A 19,808-nucleotide genomic window follows, 5' to 3' on the forward strand; every position below is an offset into this window, starting at 1 on the left:
ATTTTATTTCAAGCTATAAGATATTCAAATGTCTAATGAAAGGTCTGTCGTGATCATGTCATCTTCTGTTGCAACAATGTCTGCGTCGTCCCCAGAGGGATATACGTCAGGCGTGTAATCTTCGCGTCGTAACGGTTGCGGCGGTGTTGGCTGGGCTGCAGCGATCGCCTACGTCTTCGCTCGCCGTGCGGCACTTTTGTTCCCCCTTGCATCTTGTTCCGAGGCGTACTTTGTGGGCGACCACGTCTCAGTGCTGGCGCTGAGGCAGAGGACGCTTCAGAGTCCATCGAAGTAGACATCACAGGCATACACAGACGTGTCCAGCGGCGCGATTTTGCCCTCTCATTACCATCGTCGCGATCCTTTTCCTATTGCGTCGTTTTCTTCTCCCTGCTACTACGACTAAGAGGCTTGGCCCGTCGCCCTTGTTACAACTACAGTACCCTATCAGCGGAAACGTACGTTGCTACTTTTGTAATTGAAGGCCTACATTGTTGGACTCCAGTGGTGCGATTGTGTCCTCTTGTTACCTTCCTCGTGATCACATTCCCTGTGCGTAGTGCTCTCTTATCTTGTTTTCGTCGTCTTCGCCCTCGTTAGCCCCACATATATGCTATTAACGTAAACTTGGTGTGCTACTTTTGTAATTAGCATGCTTTCAAATTACTCCTGTGGGCCTAAATACATGTACCTAATACACGTTTCCAAGTCGAAGGCCAAAGAGCACTCACTGGGTCCATTTTTGTTAGCTACAGCCAAGAAACAGCCATGGTGCAGGGACAGCATGGCGGACTCGCATTCCGTACCACCCGGTTGGGATCCGAGACCCAAATTTACCAAATCTTCTTTTGCTTACTTTTATTCGCTTCCACTGTCGGCCATTTTAGGACCATGTTTCGGTCACGCTGGACGCCGCATTTTCACGTAATGAGGAGTTTAATAAGCGCGTGACGGTTGGTGTTTATATGGACTCAAGCTATAATCGCCGCGGAGTCGCTGTTTCTCAGTTGAAATGTGCCGGAGGTGCAATTTGAAACTAACGTGCAAGGCTCACCCGCATGACGCCGCGTGCGCAGGCGCCAAAAGCGGAGCTTACACACACATAATGCGTGCCTATCAAATCGAGTAAGCCATGCATGACAGCACAGACTCTGGCAGTGTGAGCACGGTGCCTAATGGAAGAGATCGGAGGCAGAACCGCACTCTGCACCTGCGGTACCAGAGGCGGAGCCATGCGGTACGCGGGAAATTTTGTTTGTAGAAGTGCGGGGGAATGACAAATGCAGGCACGACAGGAAAGCAGGCAGCCTTTGTTTTATCCTTGAAATAGCGCTAAAATGAGACACTGCTATATCCCCCTTTTTGTGACCTCCTTTTATTTCCTTTTCCATGCTTGAATGAATCAGGTGCTAAGGGAGTGAAGAAGGCGCGGATGAGCAGGCCAGGCCGGCCTCGGCGCCGCCCCGGCCTGCCGCTGGAACGCGCGCGCTATGTGGCCGAAGGAAGGGGAGGTGTGTTTGTATGAATGAAGAGCGACGGCTGCATCTGAAGACGATAGTAAACCGGGGACGCTAGCTGGTTCTGAGCATACGGGACCGACCGTGAGGTACAAGAGGTGCCGGCAACGGCGCTGCTACGAGAAATCGAGTCACCAAAGGTTGGGCGTAGAAGGAAACTGCTGTCGCGGCGCTATCGGCGTCTGTCCTGAGCACAAGAAGAGCCACGGGGCACGGCAGCCCGACGCTGCTCAGCGGGCTGACGGGCGGCGCTGCTGGGCGCTGGCTGGCTGCTACGCGATGACCCGCAGCGCGAGTAGCACGCCAAAGGCCGCCACGCTCGCGGCCGCGGCTGGCACTCCGGCGCCGTTGCACTTGTCCTCGAAGCAGTGGCACACGTTGACGCGGCCGCCGAAGCCGGCCTTGTAGTAGCACGCCCTGTCCGGCTCGCCGTCCTCCGCGCACTGGCGAACCACGCGCTTCACCGGGGGCACTGCGAGAAGGGCACAGGTTTGCTTGTTTGCTGCTTTGTGCGTTTCTCTGTCACGCACAGCGGCAATTTACGCTCGAGCATAGCTCTAATGAAACCGTCCGTGCGAGCAAGAGATGTTAGCATGGAATCAACATTTCAGAAATAGAAATTATTTACCTTCTCGGCGGTCCGTCATCGTGGTTTGTACTAGGGCGAAAGATGGGCATTTTAATGTCGGCCTGCTTGTATGGCCCGAATAGCAAACACTTGTCGTAACCATAAAAGACAGCTTAGACTACACTCTAAGGGGTGAAGCAATCACTACGTCATTCTTCTGAGCTCTCGTCGACCGCTGATTGCATTACTATCGGCGAGGCATACCTCTCCCCCTCCCGACACCAATACCAGCGCTGATTGACGTTATCGTGCTGCCTGGCCGCCGTATCGAGAGCGCCGCCCACGCACTGGTAGAGCATAACCTTTTCATCTCAATACCTTGTTGGGCGCCCAAAATGTACAGGCTCCTGGCAGGAGCTGCGCGACTATCTCATTCGTGCTAACTGTACATTCCACTCTCATTCAGTTGCACCCACAGTGTCCCCCACGCGCAGAAAGGCCCATTTTGACGCTTCTTAGCAAATGGCACTAAAAATTCCTTAAGGAAGTGCTTCTGTTACGGGCTTACGGTTTATGATTTATAGTCTTCAAAGATAACCATTTAAAGCAGGCCGTAAGCAAGCCCTAAGCGGACCTCGTGCAAAACTCGTGCGAGGGGGTCGCATTTTGAATCCTATAGAATTAGACCCTGCTGCCGATTTTCCGAACCCTGCGCGCTTACTGCTTTTGAAAAAAGGGAGAAAATATCACAACACCATGAAACCATACCTTAAAAAAACGTTTATTCCTGAGAAGTCTAGCCTTCAATTTTAGTTAAACAACATTGAATTCAGCGACAAGAAGTGTCCGCCACCTTGCAGCTCTTTTTCCTGTGCAATAGCATTTTTTTCGCTCAATTTGAACTGCCAAGTGCACAACAAACCTCGCTCCAAAGTGTTGTGAGCCCGAGCGCCATGTTTACGTGATCCCGAATTTAGAGCCCACTCTTCGCTTTAGGAGTTCTAAGTTGGGGCTCGCCGCACCGAATATACCCGGACTACGAGGCGGCACAACGTAGCGGAGACCTATAAATTAGCTTATATCATCTGGGGATTTTAACCGCGTGCCAAAATTTCGACCCCCGTGAGTTCTAGTCTTTCTAAATCGGGAAAGCAACGCCCTCCCCTGCTTCTCCAGCCACCGAGCCAACGCGGCGGGTTACTTTTAACGCGCCGACGCAACACAGGCGATGAGGCACGCCGTAGTGGAGGGCTCCGGATCAATTTTGACCACCCGGGGATCTTTGACGTGCGCCGAAATCTCGTACACACGGGCGTTTTTGCTTTTCGCCTCCACCAGAAAAGCGGCCGCCGCGGCCGGGAATCGAGCCCGCGACCTCGTGCTCAGCAGCACAACGCCTTAGCCACTGCGACACCGCGGCGGGTACCGCGACGGGTTACTGCTGTGGAACCACGTGTATACGGTGTTAATAACGAGGGCATCGGTAAACGGCAACACGGAGCGGGAAGGAACGGCAAAAAGTCCCCCCCCCGCAAGTATCCGCGTCGCGCAATGCGTCGAGTAAGCGGAACAAGCCTGTTCTTTCCGCTTTACCGAACAGCGGTGCAATCTCTCGCCGCCGCGGCCTTGACACTTTTACCCAGAAAAGAAAACGCAAGGCGGCGGGATGCTCGGTGGGGCTGACGCACGCGTTGGCTGGGGAGGTGCTGGCTACGCGAGTGGCACTTGTCTACGGACTGCGGAACTACGTAGGGCTCGCTGCTCCAGTTTGACGCTATGGGGGAAAATACCCTGCTGTTCCGCCAAGATTATCGAGAAGACAAAGCCGAGGTTAGAAGGTCGCATTTTCACGCGTAAAATCGGAAAGTTGCAACGTTAATAGGTCAAAGAGTAAACGGAGCGTTCTTTACTAGGTACCCCATAGCCCGAATTCCAAAGCACGCTTGTTCTGAACGTTCTGAGCGCGAGTATTTAACACATACAGCTCATTAAATGCGCCCCTGAGGACTGGGTGCTACTTCGGCAAACTTCCCTCCCCTAACTGAAAAGTGCTTCTTGCTTTTTGTCGCATACCCTTCGTCTACGTCGTTTAAATCGAGAACATAACTGGCATTACAAGAAACCTGCTTCGATTGCGTAGACATTATGCGGCGCTTAACATACAATTTTCGCTGCCATTGATCAAAACTCGATAGCAAAGGCGTATATCGTTATGAAACCCTCGTATTATTTGATCAAGCTGGTGGCGGGCGCTGCTTTAGGCCGAATCTAAACCCCGAGAAAGTGCAAGAGCTCACACCCATTGCTGGTCATCCCTATAGTGCAGCGCATACTTACAGCCATTAACTTCGAAGTCGACGTTCTGGTCAATCTTCCGACATGCCGTGTACTTGGAGCCCTTGGCCTGGTCGCTGCAGTTCTTAAGCATGGTCTCTGCCGGTTCGTTCTCGCACGCGGGCTCGTTTGCCGAGTTGCATACGAAGCACTCGATGGCGCTTGTCGCTGAAACAGAACAAACACGCAACACTGAGCACCTGCCATCCGGCCTGTCACGCAGGGCCGCGCGAGGATTGCAACCAATCCCTGCTTCATGAGACCCGCAAAATCAGGCGGCCAACTGGATTACATACTGCGACACGGTCGAGTACTTTGTCTCAACCTTTCTTTTATGCCGCCTTTAAATGCTTCACATCGTAGATTGCACTTCTTTTTCTTCTTCTTGTAATTCTATTCTATTTTTTATTTATACAGTAAGGCAGTCTGAGCTCGCTACTCCGAGGTAGAGCATAAATGTTGAAGTTGCCCTCGTGATATAACATAGCCTACAGGCGCTATAGGCTTCTGACCCTGAAAAGTTTGTTTAGTCGCAGCCTCGCAGTCGTGCAGTAAACAGGTTTTGTCAGAGCGAAGTTTAGGAGTCTCTAGCGTTCAGCTTCATCCGCCGACAACCATTTTTAACAGTCTTTGTCGTTATCTTTGTAATTATCGTTCATTAGAAAAAGGCTGTAGAGTTGGAGCTTCATACTGGATTATTTGCGCAAAGGTATTCGTGACAAAGGGACGAACAGAAGTAACGGCTGAAACTATCCACGTCTTGCGCTCGTATTGTCAAGATTACGTTGTTTCAGTGCTTTTTGTGTTCTCCCCTCCATCTGTAAAACTTTTTCGCAGCTAATCTTAAGTACTGTTATGCTCATTGCTGCATTATCATCGTTATCGTAATGTATTAAAACAAGACACAAGTTCCTTTCTCAAGTCATTTTATTTCTTCTGCAAAAGAAAATTATTTTTGGCCTAGTTACAGCCGCACGGCCTTGAAGAGTGGTGATGTTCAAAACGGACAATTTGAAAGCTTTACAGATATAGGTATTTGACTGCGTGGCAGGTTTCTTCTTTTCCGAACCCAATAAGTACGTCACATTATTATGAGCACCATACAAGCAGTAGGAACGGGGGCAGCAAAGGAAAAGGTCGGCTTCGATATAATGGTCCTAAATTAGAGGGTTAGGCTTAGATGAGACTAAAATTAAAAAAGTGAAATCTTTGTGGAAAGGCAATTTCCCGCTTCTTTCTCCCCGGGTCCCTGAATGCTACCAGAGTCCTTCAAAGCATTGAAGGACTCTGATGCTACTTAAGGACACAGATATATGAATGAGTGGCTGCGTGTGTGCTTGAAGTGCCCGCCCGGTTTGCGAAGACATGGAGCATGTTTTATGTCCGTGTCTCCGCTATACAATTCTTGAGACCGTCCAAACATCACGCTAAGAGACCTTCTTGGTCCGTGCACCATCCTGGCGCTTGCGCGCAACGAAAGCCCTGTTGTGTTGTTGCTGTTTTTTCGGGGCAAATGAAGCGTCTGTAGATACAAAGCCACAGAGTCGTTTCCAATTTACGCAAACGTGTGCTCCTATTTTTCTTGTTTTTTATCTTTATTTTTTGTTTAATTTACGTAGCGGGTCGGGCAGCCTGTTAGGCAGACCTCGCCACTATACATGAAACCATTGTTACGTTCTCTCTCACTCTCGTTCCCATGGGCTCATTCCCCCCGTGAACTCACACATCCACCCGGTAATCTCACTCGTGCAAACCGCAGTATCGAATCACTAGTGAAGTGACCTGCCACCACCAGCCTGTTTGAAGCGGACATCGCCCTAGAATATTAAACTGTTCACATTTTGAACTCTATAAAGCGTCAGGAAACGCGAGACAATTTGAAAATGTTCGACAGAGTTAGGTTGACGGCGGCAACCGATAACTTTTCCCTCCACTAATTTCTCCGAACTTGTTGAGAGCTCGATTGCTTTGCTTAATGTGGAGTATGTACTAAACCAAACACGACAGCAAGAAAATACTGGACAGCCGCACCGCCTGTTATAAAAATAGTATTCCTTGCATCAAAGCTACTACTCATCAGAACGACTGCATTACAAAGAAGACCATTGTGAAGATTAAAAAAAAATAAAGTTGGCAAGAAAGACTCCAGCAAAAGAAAGAAGGAAAGATGCAAGCGAAGCCGTGTGCCCTCGTGTATTGCACTCGAAATTTCTGGGAAACCGGTTATCGGTACGCCACGCCATTTTACGGCTCAGCACGGCGAGCAAGCTGTTGGCTTGGGGGACAAGGAGTTTCGCCGCGCTTGACGTCATTCTCCGCAAGACAAGATCCGATAGGGCACTCTGCAGAGAAATAGGTCACTCTCGCCAGAGGCCGTCTCGACAATGCTCGACGTGCATGCCCGCTGCCGGGCCCGCCATCGCTGTGCGCAGCAAATGTGCTTGTAGTTCTCGTATCCTGTACAGTGACCATAAGCTCGGCCTATTAGAAAGGACTTTTAGAAAGGACTTTGGAAATGAACATATTAATGGCATATTGATAGAAACCCCATGTGGCTCTAAGCGCCAATTTGAGTGAAGGCACCATTAATATTTGTGTAAATTTAAATTTTCGCGCGACGGCGACACTGGCGGCAGCGGGGACAAATGGTCTGGCGGCCTAACAGCTACTCGAATTCGCGGCTCCCGATGCATTGAATCCTTCTAAGCTGTTCAGTGTACTTGTTGAAGGCCGAGGCTTGAGTAGGCATAATTTAGTCTATAACCCCTTTCAAAAAAACCTACGCTTATGCTCCCATGGCTCAAAAAAAAAAAAAAAAAAAAGAACGAGTCTCGGCAAAACATAGGTCACGAACGCTGGCCTCTCGCCCTCTTCATTAGCACCGACTACAAACATTGGTATAAAAATAAATATGTTTTGCACTCTCTAAAGAGTAAACAAGCGAGCTGGTGGAGACCCGATAACAACATAATTCGTAATTACTCCGGCCCCTGGTTTACCTTCACTGAAGCTTACCGTTCCCTTGTACCGTATAGATCAAAGAACTCCGCGGCAGGCTCTTCTTCTGTCCCCCCAACACCCCCTCCCCCAACGTTAAACGACAAATCTCATATTTTAATCCAAACTTTCCCTCCCCAAGCTCGCAGACGCGCGAATTATTATTTGGATCGCTATGCGCGTCCCCGAGCGACAACAACAATTCGGACGGACGCTTCGAGTAGGCTGACGTTTTCGATGACTTTGGCACTCGAGTGTTTTTCCAGCACGCGTCAGCGTTCTCTTGGCGCTCGGGACGAAGTCGTACTCCGGCACGAGGGCGCCCAGCTCCGTATGGTTACCGCTCGGTCGATGCTATCCGCGAACGAGTGGTTCCTATCTTGAGTGGCCGCTATCGTCCCACAGAGATGGGACAACGACCAGAAGCCAAAGCGATCATGCACTGCGCACTTCACTTGGGCGACTCCTACAGCGCCGTTGAGAATCTCTGAAAGCAGACAGTTGACGCATGGCTGCATACAACCGGGCTTCGTGGCGGGCATAACCAAAATGCTGCTTGATAAAATATCCACAATTCTTGGTTGAGCGCGTTTACGAACCACTCAAACCGACTCATTCGCGTAGGGAAGTTCGGTGGGATGAGCACCACAGATGGCCGTTTCGAGCGTTTACACAAGATGAACACGTGGAGACACTCACGCTTAATGTTCGATTGCGTCAGCAGCCATGCGTCGCGCCCGAGTTTTTCGGTCCTTATCGGATTCTGGTGTATGCCGTTAAACATTATCGCGGTCTGCCGACGAGAAAGATTGACGTTGTTTGCCATCCGTGAATGTCATTCCGTAAAACCGCACGCTGAGCAAACGCAGCGACAGCGAAATCTCCCACGTCCTATTGGAGGGCGAAGCCCTCGGCCTACGTCATTGCCTGCGGGACGAAAGGGTCACGCCCAGCATGATTTGATTGTGGGGTTTAACGCGCCGACGCAACGCAGGCGATGAGGCGCGCCGTAGTGGAGGGCTCCGGATTAATTTTGACCACCTGGGGATCTTTATCGTGCGCCGAAATCTCGTACACACGGGCGTTTTTGCTTTTCGCCTCCATCAGAAAAGCGGCCGCCGCGGCCGGGAATCGAACCCGCGACCTCGTGCTCAGCAGCGCAACGCCTTAGCCACTGAGCCACCGCGTCACGCCCAGCATGGAGGCATGTTTCAACAAGGGCGCCATTAAAACGCGGAACGGCGAGAGTTCAACATTTAAAATGGTGTAGCTTGGCTAATAATGCACACGTGTTTATGCAGTTTGCCGTGATTAGCCTATCCCCTTTGTGCGAGCGAGAAAGTGTACAGAAGTTATCTTTGCTGGAAGCTCATCTGCTTCCTCCTTAGCGCTTCATATTCCTCCTCAATCCTTCTCTTTCGGCCCGTCTGCCCAGCACGATGACGCTGTCGTATTGCCGTCTTTGAACCCTTGAACATGTGACACCATCTGTCCAAGCTTGCCATCCGTCTCAACTTGCTATCCGCCCAAATGTGAGCTTTCCCAAGAACAATGCAGCGTACCCAGATTCCGACCTAGCCATTTCTAGCGACGCTGTCCTCCCATACCATTATGACAAGCTGCAACGGCTACACCTTCCAGCGTGCTTCCGACGTGATATCGTCGCGGGTGCCATATATGAAAAAGCTCCACGCCCTTTGTACGCTTGAGAACATCCCTCACCACCCGTCCCGCTGCCCACCAGCCGCTGCACCAGTCTGACGTGAACACAACCGACCAATGGCGTTCTTATGCCAGCCTCATGCTTCCCATCATGTAGCGGCATTACTCCCGGTAGCCGCTGCATGCGAACGTCGGGCCTTCAACAGTCCCATCAATTGTTCCATAAACTGGACCGTCGTCCCAGTCATCAACTCGCTCCACGTGTTCAGCCTTGACATATATCTAACACGGGGATCCGCTAGTTCTTGGTTACCCTTCACGCACCGATAGGTGGCTGAAAGGTTTCGCCTCCCCCGCCGACTTTTCCTAAAAGCTGACGGTCCGATATCTACGACAGCCCGCCTAACCATATGTTTTGCCTTGCAGTCCTGATTGACAGACCAGGCCCAGGTTCATCACATGACCCGTACATAGTGGCATCGCATAGAGGGCGTTAACTTGGAGACAATGGAAGCCACTACCGGGCTTCCTCGATTTACTCCTTTATTCTGCCTTCCAGGCCGAAGCCGACTGAACGCAATTTAGCACAACTGGTGAACTGGCTCACATCGCCTGATGCCGAGAGTTGAAGCTCTTGCACCATACACAGGAAATACCTCTGTGTGCACTTGGGCTGCCGTCAAAAAACTTAAAATAGCGCGGGGGACGAAAGACCAGACGAAGAAATGAAAGACAGACACATCATTGTTTTTCTTTGTCTGGTCCCTAGTAGTTTGCACTGTTTTAAGTTCGCGAGTATATTGCACCAACTCGCCCTAGATAACACTTTTGCCCCTTTGCCTGCTGGACACAGTCGCCTGTCGTCCACCGTGGTTTCATCCCGAAGTCACAGACAACCATCATTTGACTTCCATCGAAGCTCCTTTTTAGCGTTTCTTGTGTGCATTAAAGCTCCCCTCTCTTTTTTGTTCCCAAAGTTATTCCGCCACCCGGGTCACAGCACATGCAGCTGCTGACATGAAATAAGAGGCTTCGGAAGTGTTTTCAAGTTCGGGGGGTGGGGCTCAAGCCCGACGATAATGATGATGATGAGAATGACGATAATTCGATAATGACGGTAAGGGGATTATGACCATGTGATTCTAGAAACGTGCACTTTTTTTCAGTCCGAAATGAACAATTTTTTTCACAGAGGTCGGCTCTGGCCTTCCTAACTGAATATTGACTTAAGCACCAATTATTACACGCAACAGCACTTTATCCACTTCGAACATCCTACATAATCTAATAATTAAGACCATTCGTACCCTCTGCGGGGGACTCAAACTACACTTGCAAGCGTTTTCTCGCGTAATACAGTCGACGCCGTGAATAAAATTATGGGAAGGAAATCGTTTAGGCGCCCTTGCAGGAGCAGTAAAACTCTAGTGATAGTAATGCGAAGTAATGTGTCAGTAATAAGTCACAAGAAGAAGAAAAAACAAGGTGAATTGAGAATTAAGCAACGATTAACTTTAGCAGACGAATCGTACGGTCTGCAAGTATAAGTCCGCAAGTGCGCAACTAAGTATGATTTGGTTCATTTGCGCCATTAAGCGGTTCCAAATGAACCTTGCTTGTTCTCTTTAACGAGCGCGAATCATAGGCAGCATACATTCGTGCTTATAAATCGTTGACCAAGGCCCTGTGCTGGTATGTGATACTCTGATGGTATGAAAGTGTGCTAGGCTTCCGTGCACGCGCACAAACTTCTCGGGGTCGACCCTCCTAGCGCTCGCACACTAATTTATTGAGCGATCGATTTATTCTTCTATCGAACTTGCCCATTTGCTGAAATGGTTGAGTTTGTTAGCCGTTTTATTAGGCGTTGTCCCATACACCTCTACGGGTATGTTCTTTTCGGCTCGCATTGCGTGACGCGGCAACGAGACTCGAACCAAGCAAACCAACACGATGGCGGCCACTGGAGAGGCGGGAATGGGTGCTCGCGGTCTCTCAAGGGCGACGCTCTCGCAGTGGGTCAGACTGTCACCCCCGGGCTCCATTCACGCCCCTTCCACCGAACAGTGGCAACGGCTACTCAGTGCGGGCCGACGCTAGCGCGATCCCCTGCCCAACCATTGACGGTGCAACGCTGCTCAGAATGGCCAACGTGCGCACTGGTCGCAGATTCTACTTGCGCGATAACCCGCGGTTATTCGAGGACCCCACGTAATGGTTGAGAATAAACACTCCGCTAACGCCGTCCAACGTCGCATAATAAATAACCAAGGATTAATGTAGCGGTAGGCTTGCCAACTTTTCTGAGAACTATAAGGTTTTTTTGCTTTTTTTTTTTCTTTCTCCTTTTTTTCGGATTCAATGAAAACTAACCATTCAAGAATCGTCGCCTATTTCAATTCCACTCGGTCAAACAGAGAAGTATTATTCGTCTTAGGGGATTTAATTAATGCAAATCGCGCGACACTGCATGCAGCCGTGCTATACATCTGTGGAACACTCATGCTAACTTATCTGCGCACGTTTTTTTAGTAATGTACCACCTGCAACATAGCTGCAGCCAAACCAAGCTTACAGCCATCTGATCTATCATGTTCACAACAACTGAATATGGCACACATCTCAACAGATGGCTTCAGGGCATATACACTGCTTTAAAATGTGCGTTCGATTGTAGAAATTATGAACGACCTGGGGTTCGTCGGGAACCTACTACCCTCAGACATTCTCTCCTAAAGGAACATGTGTGGCACATTTTCAACAACTATACAATAAAAACTAAGTTTTCTTCTCTCGTACCATTGCTGCTGTTGTACGAGCTGAAAGCGATGTAGTTGCTTCGATCTGCCCATGAGCACTGCCTGTAGAGGCGCCACTGAAAGCCCCCTAGCAGCGCTTCTTTTTATTTTATGAACAAATGTTTATTCATAACGAGCTATCAAGTTTAAAAGAGGCTACATAAACCTACGCGTGTAAAACGCCCGCGGGCGGTGGTGATCTGCTTCTGTCACTGACGCTCCTAAGGGCACAACGCGCAGAACAATGCGACCTCTTTTTGGCGTCCAAGCACCCTACCAAGCCACAGTCGCTTCTTCACGTGTTCAAAAGAATGCTTGCGCACGTACATGACCATAACAAGTCTTGCAGGGCACAAAAGGCAAAAAACAAGCGAGAGAAAGCAGAAACACCGCACGAATGCGTATGAACTACGCAGGGGTATCCCCGTACGCGCCGCGAAAACGTGGCATTAGGTAGCGCAGCAGTCGTGGAGCTTAGGATCTATCCGCAGTCAACGTGACAATGACGCAAATGACACCGCAAACGATCCACACACATGCAGAAACGAACAGGGCTGAACGCGAGGCCTTGGTGTCACTGCAGCGTTGCGTTGTTTCTCTTCTCATTTACGGAATCGGTGTCGCATCCAGCCCACGATGCCGCCGCAGCACGCACACAGGGCTCTTGCAAAACGCTCGAAGCCCGCGCGTCACACATCGCTAGTCTGCAAGTCAAACCAGCCGGTTGCCAGTGCGCAGGAAAGAGCATGCGCAACTGCTACCGTCGCCGCTGAAACGCGCCTGCCGCATACGTGCCCTATAGCGCTCACTACGGTGCCTCCACCTCCTTTAAGTCTGTCGTGTATGCTGGCTTTGTTTTTGTTCTTAGCGTGAGTCAAAAAACGAAGGCGGAGAAGACAACGATCAGCCAGCAGCTTCAGGTATTTGTCGACTGCGAGGGAATTAACGTGATTGGTAATTGTGCGTAAGTACTTTTAAAGCGCTTTTCGCGCCGCGAAAGCTTTGCAGGGAAGCAAGGGCTAAGGGACAGCAGCTGTATATCAAATAAATTTATAACGAATTGAAGTCTTATTACGGCTAAGCTGGTAAAGGAACCTAAAGACCATCTAAAACATCGGAGTTTCCCCGTTTGTGCTACCAGAAGTATGACTTGGCATACGGCATGCGGATTGAGGGTTCGTCAACGAAACGTACGGGCGCAGCGCTCACTTGGAAACGCACCGGACACGGCAGTTGCTATCAGGCGGCTCTGAGAAGTATCGGATATCACTCCACCGTGTTACCCCGTGGGTAGCTTCCTTGCTGCCGCTCGCTTTCATTTCGCCTTTGAACGTCACCCGGAATCTGAGAAAGCGTGATCGGGCCAGATCCGTTTCAGTATGTCTGGTAGTATCGTACAGTATTTTCTGAAGCAACAAACGGAAATCATCCGCATGGGGAAGACGCTACACTTATTCTATGCCAGCATACCATTCACGTGTTATATGAGAAAAGTTGGCGAATTGTAGTTAACCCCGCAGTTGATTGTAAGCATCCTCGTGGGCCAAGCGAGAAAAAGGTGTGCGCGTGTGCGCTTACCGCATTTTAAAATACGATCTGAGTAGATTAGAAACGAACCCTGCTTTATTAGTTCATCTGAGCCTTGCTCGCAGTTTTCGCAGGCCTCGTCTGTGGTCAAGAACTATCCTTTTAATGCCAGGAGAAGCTGCCACCTTCGAAATCTGAACAGTAAACTGTTTAGATTTCGAAAGGCACCCGAGGAAGATTGATCGTGCGAGTGCGTTCTTCTCTGTAGTGTAAAAAACAGCGAAGTAGGGAGGGCTGCGTAGGCGTGAAGAAAACAGGAAAGACAGTAGCCGTAAAGGTATCTTCTCGCCCTGGAAGCGCGGTGAATAGAGATCCCAATTTCAATGATTAACACTGTGTGCTGCGCCTGGAAAATATGCGCGACCACCTAATTTACACTCCATAACCGACCCGGATGAGAGAGGAAACAATGAAGGGAAGTTCAAGGCACGCCTGCAGAGGGCGACAGGGACACAATGTTTTCGTTGAAGGGTGCGGGCGGAAGTTCCGTGTGTGACGCTACCTGCGTTACATGTCTGCCAGGTGTAAGGTCCAAGCACACGCTATCTTTATTCACCCCTTTTCACATAACCATATCCTCTAACCATGTCCTATACTCCGCCCTTCTAGCGCCTTGCTTTCTTTTTATCATAAAGCAGATCTAATACAAAAATTTTGTACACCTCTGCGTGGATGCCTCTCGATTCCTAGAGCGGTGAAGCGTTCGCTTCTGGCGGAAGGGTGGCTAAGAAGCGGAGCTAGATAACTAAGGGGCGAGAAATATCATCCATCAAGAATATTTTGTCTATTTCCTCTACTTGTCCTAGAAGGCGAAGCCTATATTTAACCGTTTGGACATATTGCGCCGCTGTAGAAGAGTGCTTTTTTGTACAGCTGAAACCTGTCACCAGCGTTTTACTCCCCGACCTTCCATGAAGCCTTTTCGCAATACTTCGCTTACTGCTTTCTGCTAAATATGGTTTAAGCTAAAAAAACCGTCCACGACGGTGTTAGGTACGACGGGCCTCGCGTTGTTTGTTTGTTTTCTCTCTTGTTTCAATGCGGGCGTCGCCTCATAAGCGCAATTGCTTTCTATTCGTTATTCTATCGACGCGTACTCCTTGTCTTGTCGTGGGCTGGATCGCGACAGGCGCTGCCAACGTCCTTCCATGTCAGTAAGAATAAATGTATCCATCCAACCAGAAACACCCCATCGACAGGCCTTGCACGTGGTATAGTCATGGGCGTGCTCAGGAGGGTACAACGGGGGACGGGCGGTTGCAGCTTCCCCTCTTTCCCCACCTGGATCCGATATGAAGGCTGTAAGGAGCTTGGGTTTCGCGGAAGCTGGATGAAAGTTCGGTTTGGTTAGAAATACCGGGAACTTTAAATGATGCGAATTCATTTTTCTTTATTTGTTCCATTGTTCGAAAGCAATAATTTGGTTCCCTCCGAAGATACACAGGTACAGCTGCCCCGCCCCGCCCCCCCTTTTTTTTTTTTCCAGAAAAATTTTTGACGACGTCGGTCACTACCGGTATGCTTTGATGTCCAGGTGAAAGAGCAAGATGCTGGCCTGGATAAATTGTGGCCCGGGGCATTATTTGCCGGCAAAGTTTAAAAAGTAAGCAAGAAATAAAGACGCCAAAAAAGTGGGAAGGAGTTCGGCCCACCTTATACTATATTCTTTAAAGGCACGCGTTGGGCCGAAATAATTTTACGACGAACCAGGCAAATATATTTCGTCCATCACGCAAGCTACACGTTTATAGTATGTCTGCACATCACGCTGCTTTCACGACTAATTCTTCGAACTTCTTGAGTTTTTCGAAAGGTTCAGCTCAGATGGTAAAACGTTGCTTTGGATTAAGTATCCCGTTTCCGATGTGGTTTTGCCAAGTCGGAAGAGATGGAAGTCTTCGGGCGTAACTCTATGCACAGGAGCTTGTGAACATTCATTGCACAGAAGTTGTTCTAGTGCATAGGACACTGAACTCGGTTCTCGAAGAAGCGTCTAATGTCCACAATTGTTGGGCATGGTCTCCGTACACGCTGCTTCAGCAAGGACTTCTGACGGTGTTCAGGAATTTGGTTAGCTGAGGCAAGAAAATATTGGACGTCAAAAATCGTTTGGACGCGCTCGGAAACAGCGAGTAAAGAGATACCAATGTTACATAACTTTCAAACTTGCGTTTTTCGGTTGTCGCGCGACGGATATGCATGCCAAGAATTTGGTATTGTCAGTGCTCCCAGAAAGCCCCAAGTGCGCCTCACATATTTTTGCGTCCTTTCACATTGTTCCAGCAGGGCTGGCATGTGGCAAGACAAATGTGCCCTTTCTTTCTTTTTTTTAATAGTTTGATTGATTGTGGGGTTTAACGCGCCGACGCAACGCAGGCGATGAGGCGCGCCGTAGTGGAGGGCTCCGGATTAATTTTGACCACCTGGGGATCTTTATCGTGCGCCGAAACCTCGTACACACGGGCGTTTTTGCTTTTCGCCTCCATCAGAAAAGCGGCCGCCGCGGCCGGGAATCGAACCCGCGACCTCGTGCTCAGCAGCGCAACGCCTTAGCCACTGAGCCACCGCGGCGGGTTTTTAATAGTTTACCTCCAATCAGTTTTACAGAAGCCCGATTGCTCCTAGTCAGTTCTAAAAAGGTAAAACGGCAAAGTTCTCCCGAGTAGTGCGAAGCCCAAGCCACCACAAGACAAGGAGAATCCCCCATCCACGATAAATTCTTTTCGCATTCGTCCTTCTCTTTACGATTACAGAGTAGAATGATGAAGATCTTCGGCCAGCGAAACTGACACCTGCACTCCTTGATTCCGATTTCCCGAGCGCTGAGTGCATGTAATAGCAGTCGCTTCAGCTGCTCGGCGAGCGTTCACATCTACCTGCGAGATAGTGCAGGTAACTTGACAGGCAGAAAAGACTGCGTACCATGCATTTGATTTACTCAAACTTATAACAGGAAAATCCAGCCACTAATTTCATTTCACTCACGCAGTATAAATAAATGAATATGAGTGAGCCTTGCACTGCAACGGTAGCCTGTGCACATAGAAGACAGGCGGCACTAAATACTGCGCTTCCACAGAGCCACACCCAAACTACTGGATGATGTACGACCTGGTGTGACCTCAACGGCTGCCCCATTTTTTGACTTGCGTATTGATCTTCCCAAGAGCGCCTTTGTGGCAAGACACTATTTTTATCATTATTTATCCGATAAGATAATAAGCGCAACCTGGGCCATACTTCCACCTGCCTTAGGGACATTGAAGAATTATACCAGCCTGAAAAACACGCAATGGTACCGTACTAAATGCACGGCCCAGTACCTCTGGGCGTACGCGCCCCGCATTCAGCCACGCTTGGACCACTGCATGTACGCGCACGCGCGCCGACCGTGCACCGGTACGCCGGGAGCGGTTTTCTGGTGCACTTGTCTCTCCATCCCGTCCCCATGGACTCCAACACGACACGCGTACGAAATCAGTATCATGCAAGCTAGACGGGGCTGCAGTGAACGACAGCTACACAGAAAAAAAGGAATGTCGGTCCTCTGATTTTGATTTCGCCATATCCTGTACAGCACGAATCTAGCGGACCATTTCGGAGCCCCCTTTTTCGCAATGATGATACCGCATGTCGAAATAGCCGGCCGATGCCAAGCGCACGTGCGCTTCCATTACCCTCCACTTGATTTCGTGCTCTTCACGCGAAAGCAGGAGAATCGCGGGCTGTTTTTAAGTAAGTGGCAGCGACTGCTGCTCGAAGGGCTTCTCATACTCTATGCGTCAACGGAATTTGTCCGTGTTCGTATTTGCTTCCAACCGCATTAGAGGACGAGGCAGGAAACTTGGTTTAATTTTGTAACACCTGCAATACGAACAGCGTTAATGTATTTCAAGCATGCTTTCCTTCCACTCCAAGAGTCTTTTGGCAACCTCTAATGCCTTTGCCCTCGCACTAACTAGATGTATATATTTTGTTTGTTTCCGCGGAAACTTACCGCTTAATGCGCCCACGATGACTGCATCGACAACTACAGAAGAATATATCAGCAAACAGCGTCTGCAATGATTAGCTGACACATGCTGCGATATTTAGTGGGGCCCATCACGGAGCAACTTCACGAAGAGACCCCGTCCTCTCCAGTACCGATTAGCCGATGACGATGACTTCATCGACAACTACAGAAGAATATATCAGCAAACAGCGTCTGCAATGATTAGCTGACACATGCTGCGATATTTAGTGGGGCCCATCACGGAGCAACTTCACGAAGAGACCCCGTCCTCTCCAGTACCGATTAGCCGATGACGAGGACGTGTGATGGCTCTCAGTCACGGCGACAAGCAGTTAGCGATTCGTACGCTCGAGGCCGAAACAGGAGATGTGCGTTCAGTACTGACAGAGACTCAGGTTATCGCTGGGAAATCGAAAGACGGAATCACACAATGCGGAAGAGGAATGCGCGGGGATTCCTTTGCAAGAGAACTGCGCTGAGATCAGTGTGGTCGCTTGATAGATTAGGCGTCTCCGATTCGCAGCGCTTTAATTAGGCTCGTCGGCGGGAATCCTTTTTGCAGGGGTGTTGATTGACTGTTTTTCTTTTTACAGAAAGTCCAGCAGAAATTGATGCAAAGGATGGCTGTCCTAATGGAGATGGTACCCCAGATCAACTGCCTCCATCACCCCGATAAAAAAAAAGTCGTAACATGTGGTACAAACTCAAGTTAGTACCAAAGCTTCTATTCCCACGGGTTGCAATAGGCAGCAAAGTAAAACATAAATGTTTCACGTAGCTACCTACTGTGTTGCAATTTACTCGAAAACAGCTTTGCCTCCGCATTTGCGCACACCTCTGCAGCATTGCGCTCAGTAAGTACCACATCGCGGGTAGACGGGCACTCGCGTGCGCTAGGGGAAAAGTGCAGTGTTTCGGTCGCTATTCCCGCAGGAAGTAAGGAACCAAGGTCGCACAAGCTAGGGAACGGCACGGCAGCGGATGCGAAACCTGGTCAACGAGACGGGACGCTCGCTCCCCCATTGCACCTGTCAAATGTGAGGATGGTGAGCGCACGTGCACCGCTGCATCCAGGTCGTTTCTCGCCATAATTTCGCTCACGTTGGCCGCGGATGGCCTCGCTCCGTGCAATCGGCGGCCGGTAGGAAACGGTAGTGCCCGCGCCGACTCGCTACCGGAGCGCGGCTCGAGCATCGTGCGGAAGACGGGGAGAAGGTCCCTGGTCCCGGGCGTGCTGGGCCCGGTGTGCAAGGAGGGAAGTAGCCGGCGGCGCGCGGTGCAGCGGCGCGTGCGGCGGCAAGGCCGAGCGGGCCGACCTCTGTGCGACCTCTAGGGCGGGCACTCACTCGAAGGCAGCGAGGCCAGCGTCAGGAAGAAGGCGGCGGCGGCCAGGGCCGCGGGCTGCAGCTGCGGGGCCATTCCGAGGGCGGCAGGGTTCTTTCGAAGCTCGGCTTCTCTCGACGACTGGCTCACGGTGTCCGCTGTCTCCCGACTCCTAGCCTGCCGCCGTTCGTGCTCGCGGGCGGCCGCTGTCACGTGGGGCTCGCCTCGCGCGCCGTCGCCGCCGCTGCGGCCCTAGCGGCCACCGCTGGCGCAACCGGCTCTGGCGTCGCCGCAGCGCCGCTGCACTCCGCTGGCGGCGGAAAGTAGAGCAGCGCTGGCCGGGCCAGCCGGGCCGGGCCGCCTTTCAGCAGCCTCGTTCAGCAGCCGAGGCTGCGCTTTTTCCAAGCTTCCGTTGACAGCGCGCGCTCGCCGCTCACGCGCGAGTAACGGCGGGGAAAGGCCGCGTCCGCATTGTCGCACCCGACGCCGCTTGTCCACCCGCATACGGCTCACTCCTCGCAGATCTCTTCCTGTCATTATCCATCAGCAGAATACGCTTTGCGGCAAAGCCAACTTTCTCGCGAGTGTCCTGTAGATGCCTATCTGACGTATCCTTCTTGGGGAAAACAACGAGTGCATGCGATTCGCCTCGAAGACGACGCTATCAATACGCCGAGTTTCATCCGCTGCTCATAATTACATTGTAAACAAGTTGTAATTCCCTTCTGTTTTCGATACATAAGCTCTTAAAAAGCGGTCACAAAAAAAAAACGGCTTTAGTTCGTGTTTATCGGTAATATTCCAAAACGAATGATATGACGCTGGGCTGCACAAACGACTGAATAACAGTAGGAAGTTTTATATATGCACGTGTCATGGATACTATCAGTCACAGTTTCAAGGCAAATGTTTTCAAGCCGCCTCTACAAGTTAATTCAGAAGAATGCGAACTCGCAAATTAAAAAAAAAAATCGTGTTTTTTTTTTTTTTGCATTCATTGGGACTTC

The 19,808-nt window shown here is 50.3% G+C and overlaps 1 protein-coding gene across 1 annotated transcript; it reads right to left on the bottom strand.

Annotated features, from left to right (window-relative positions):
• Positions 1-1,520: 1,520 nt before the first annotated feature.
• Positions 1,521-19,053, bottom strand: LOC144148271 (UPAR/Ly6 domain-containing protein crok-like). Its single transcript, XM_077679832.1, has 3 exons — positions 18,825-19,053; positions 4,423-4,587; positions 1,521-1,989 (listed from the first exon to the last, which is right to left on the bottom strand). Exons 1-3 carry the CDS (start codon positions 18,895-18,897, stop codon positions 1,790-1,792), a joined length of 438 nt encoding a protein of 145 aa, XP_077535958.1. The 5' UTR covers positions 18,898-19,053; the 3' UTR covers positions 1,521-1,789.
• Positions 19,054-19,808: the final 755 nt, after the last annotated feature.

Source organism: Haemaphysalis longicornis, unplaced genomic scaffold (assembly GCF_048455015.1).
Source record: "Haemaphysalis longicornis isolate Haplotype H1 unplaced genomic scaffold, Haemaphysalis longicornis Haplotype H1 scaffold_1, whole genome shotgun sequence".
Lineage (NCBI taxonomy): Eukaryota > Metazoa > Arthropoda > Arachnida > Ixodida > Ixodidae > Haemaphysalis > Haemaphysalis longicornis.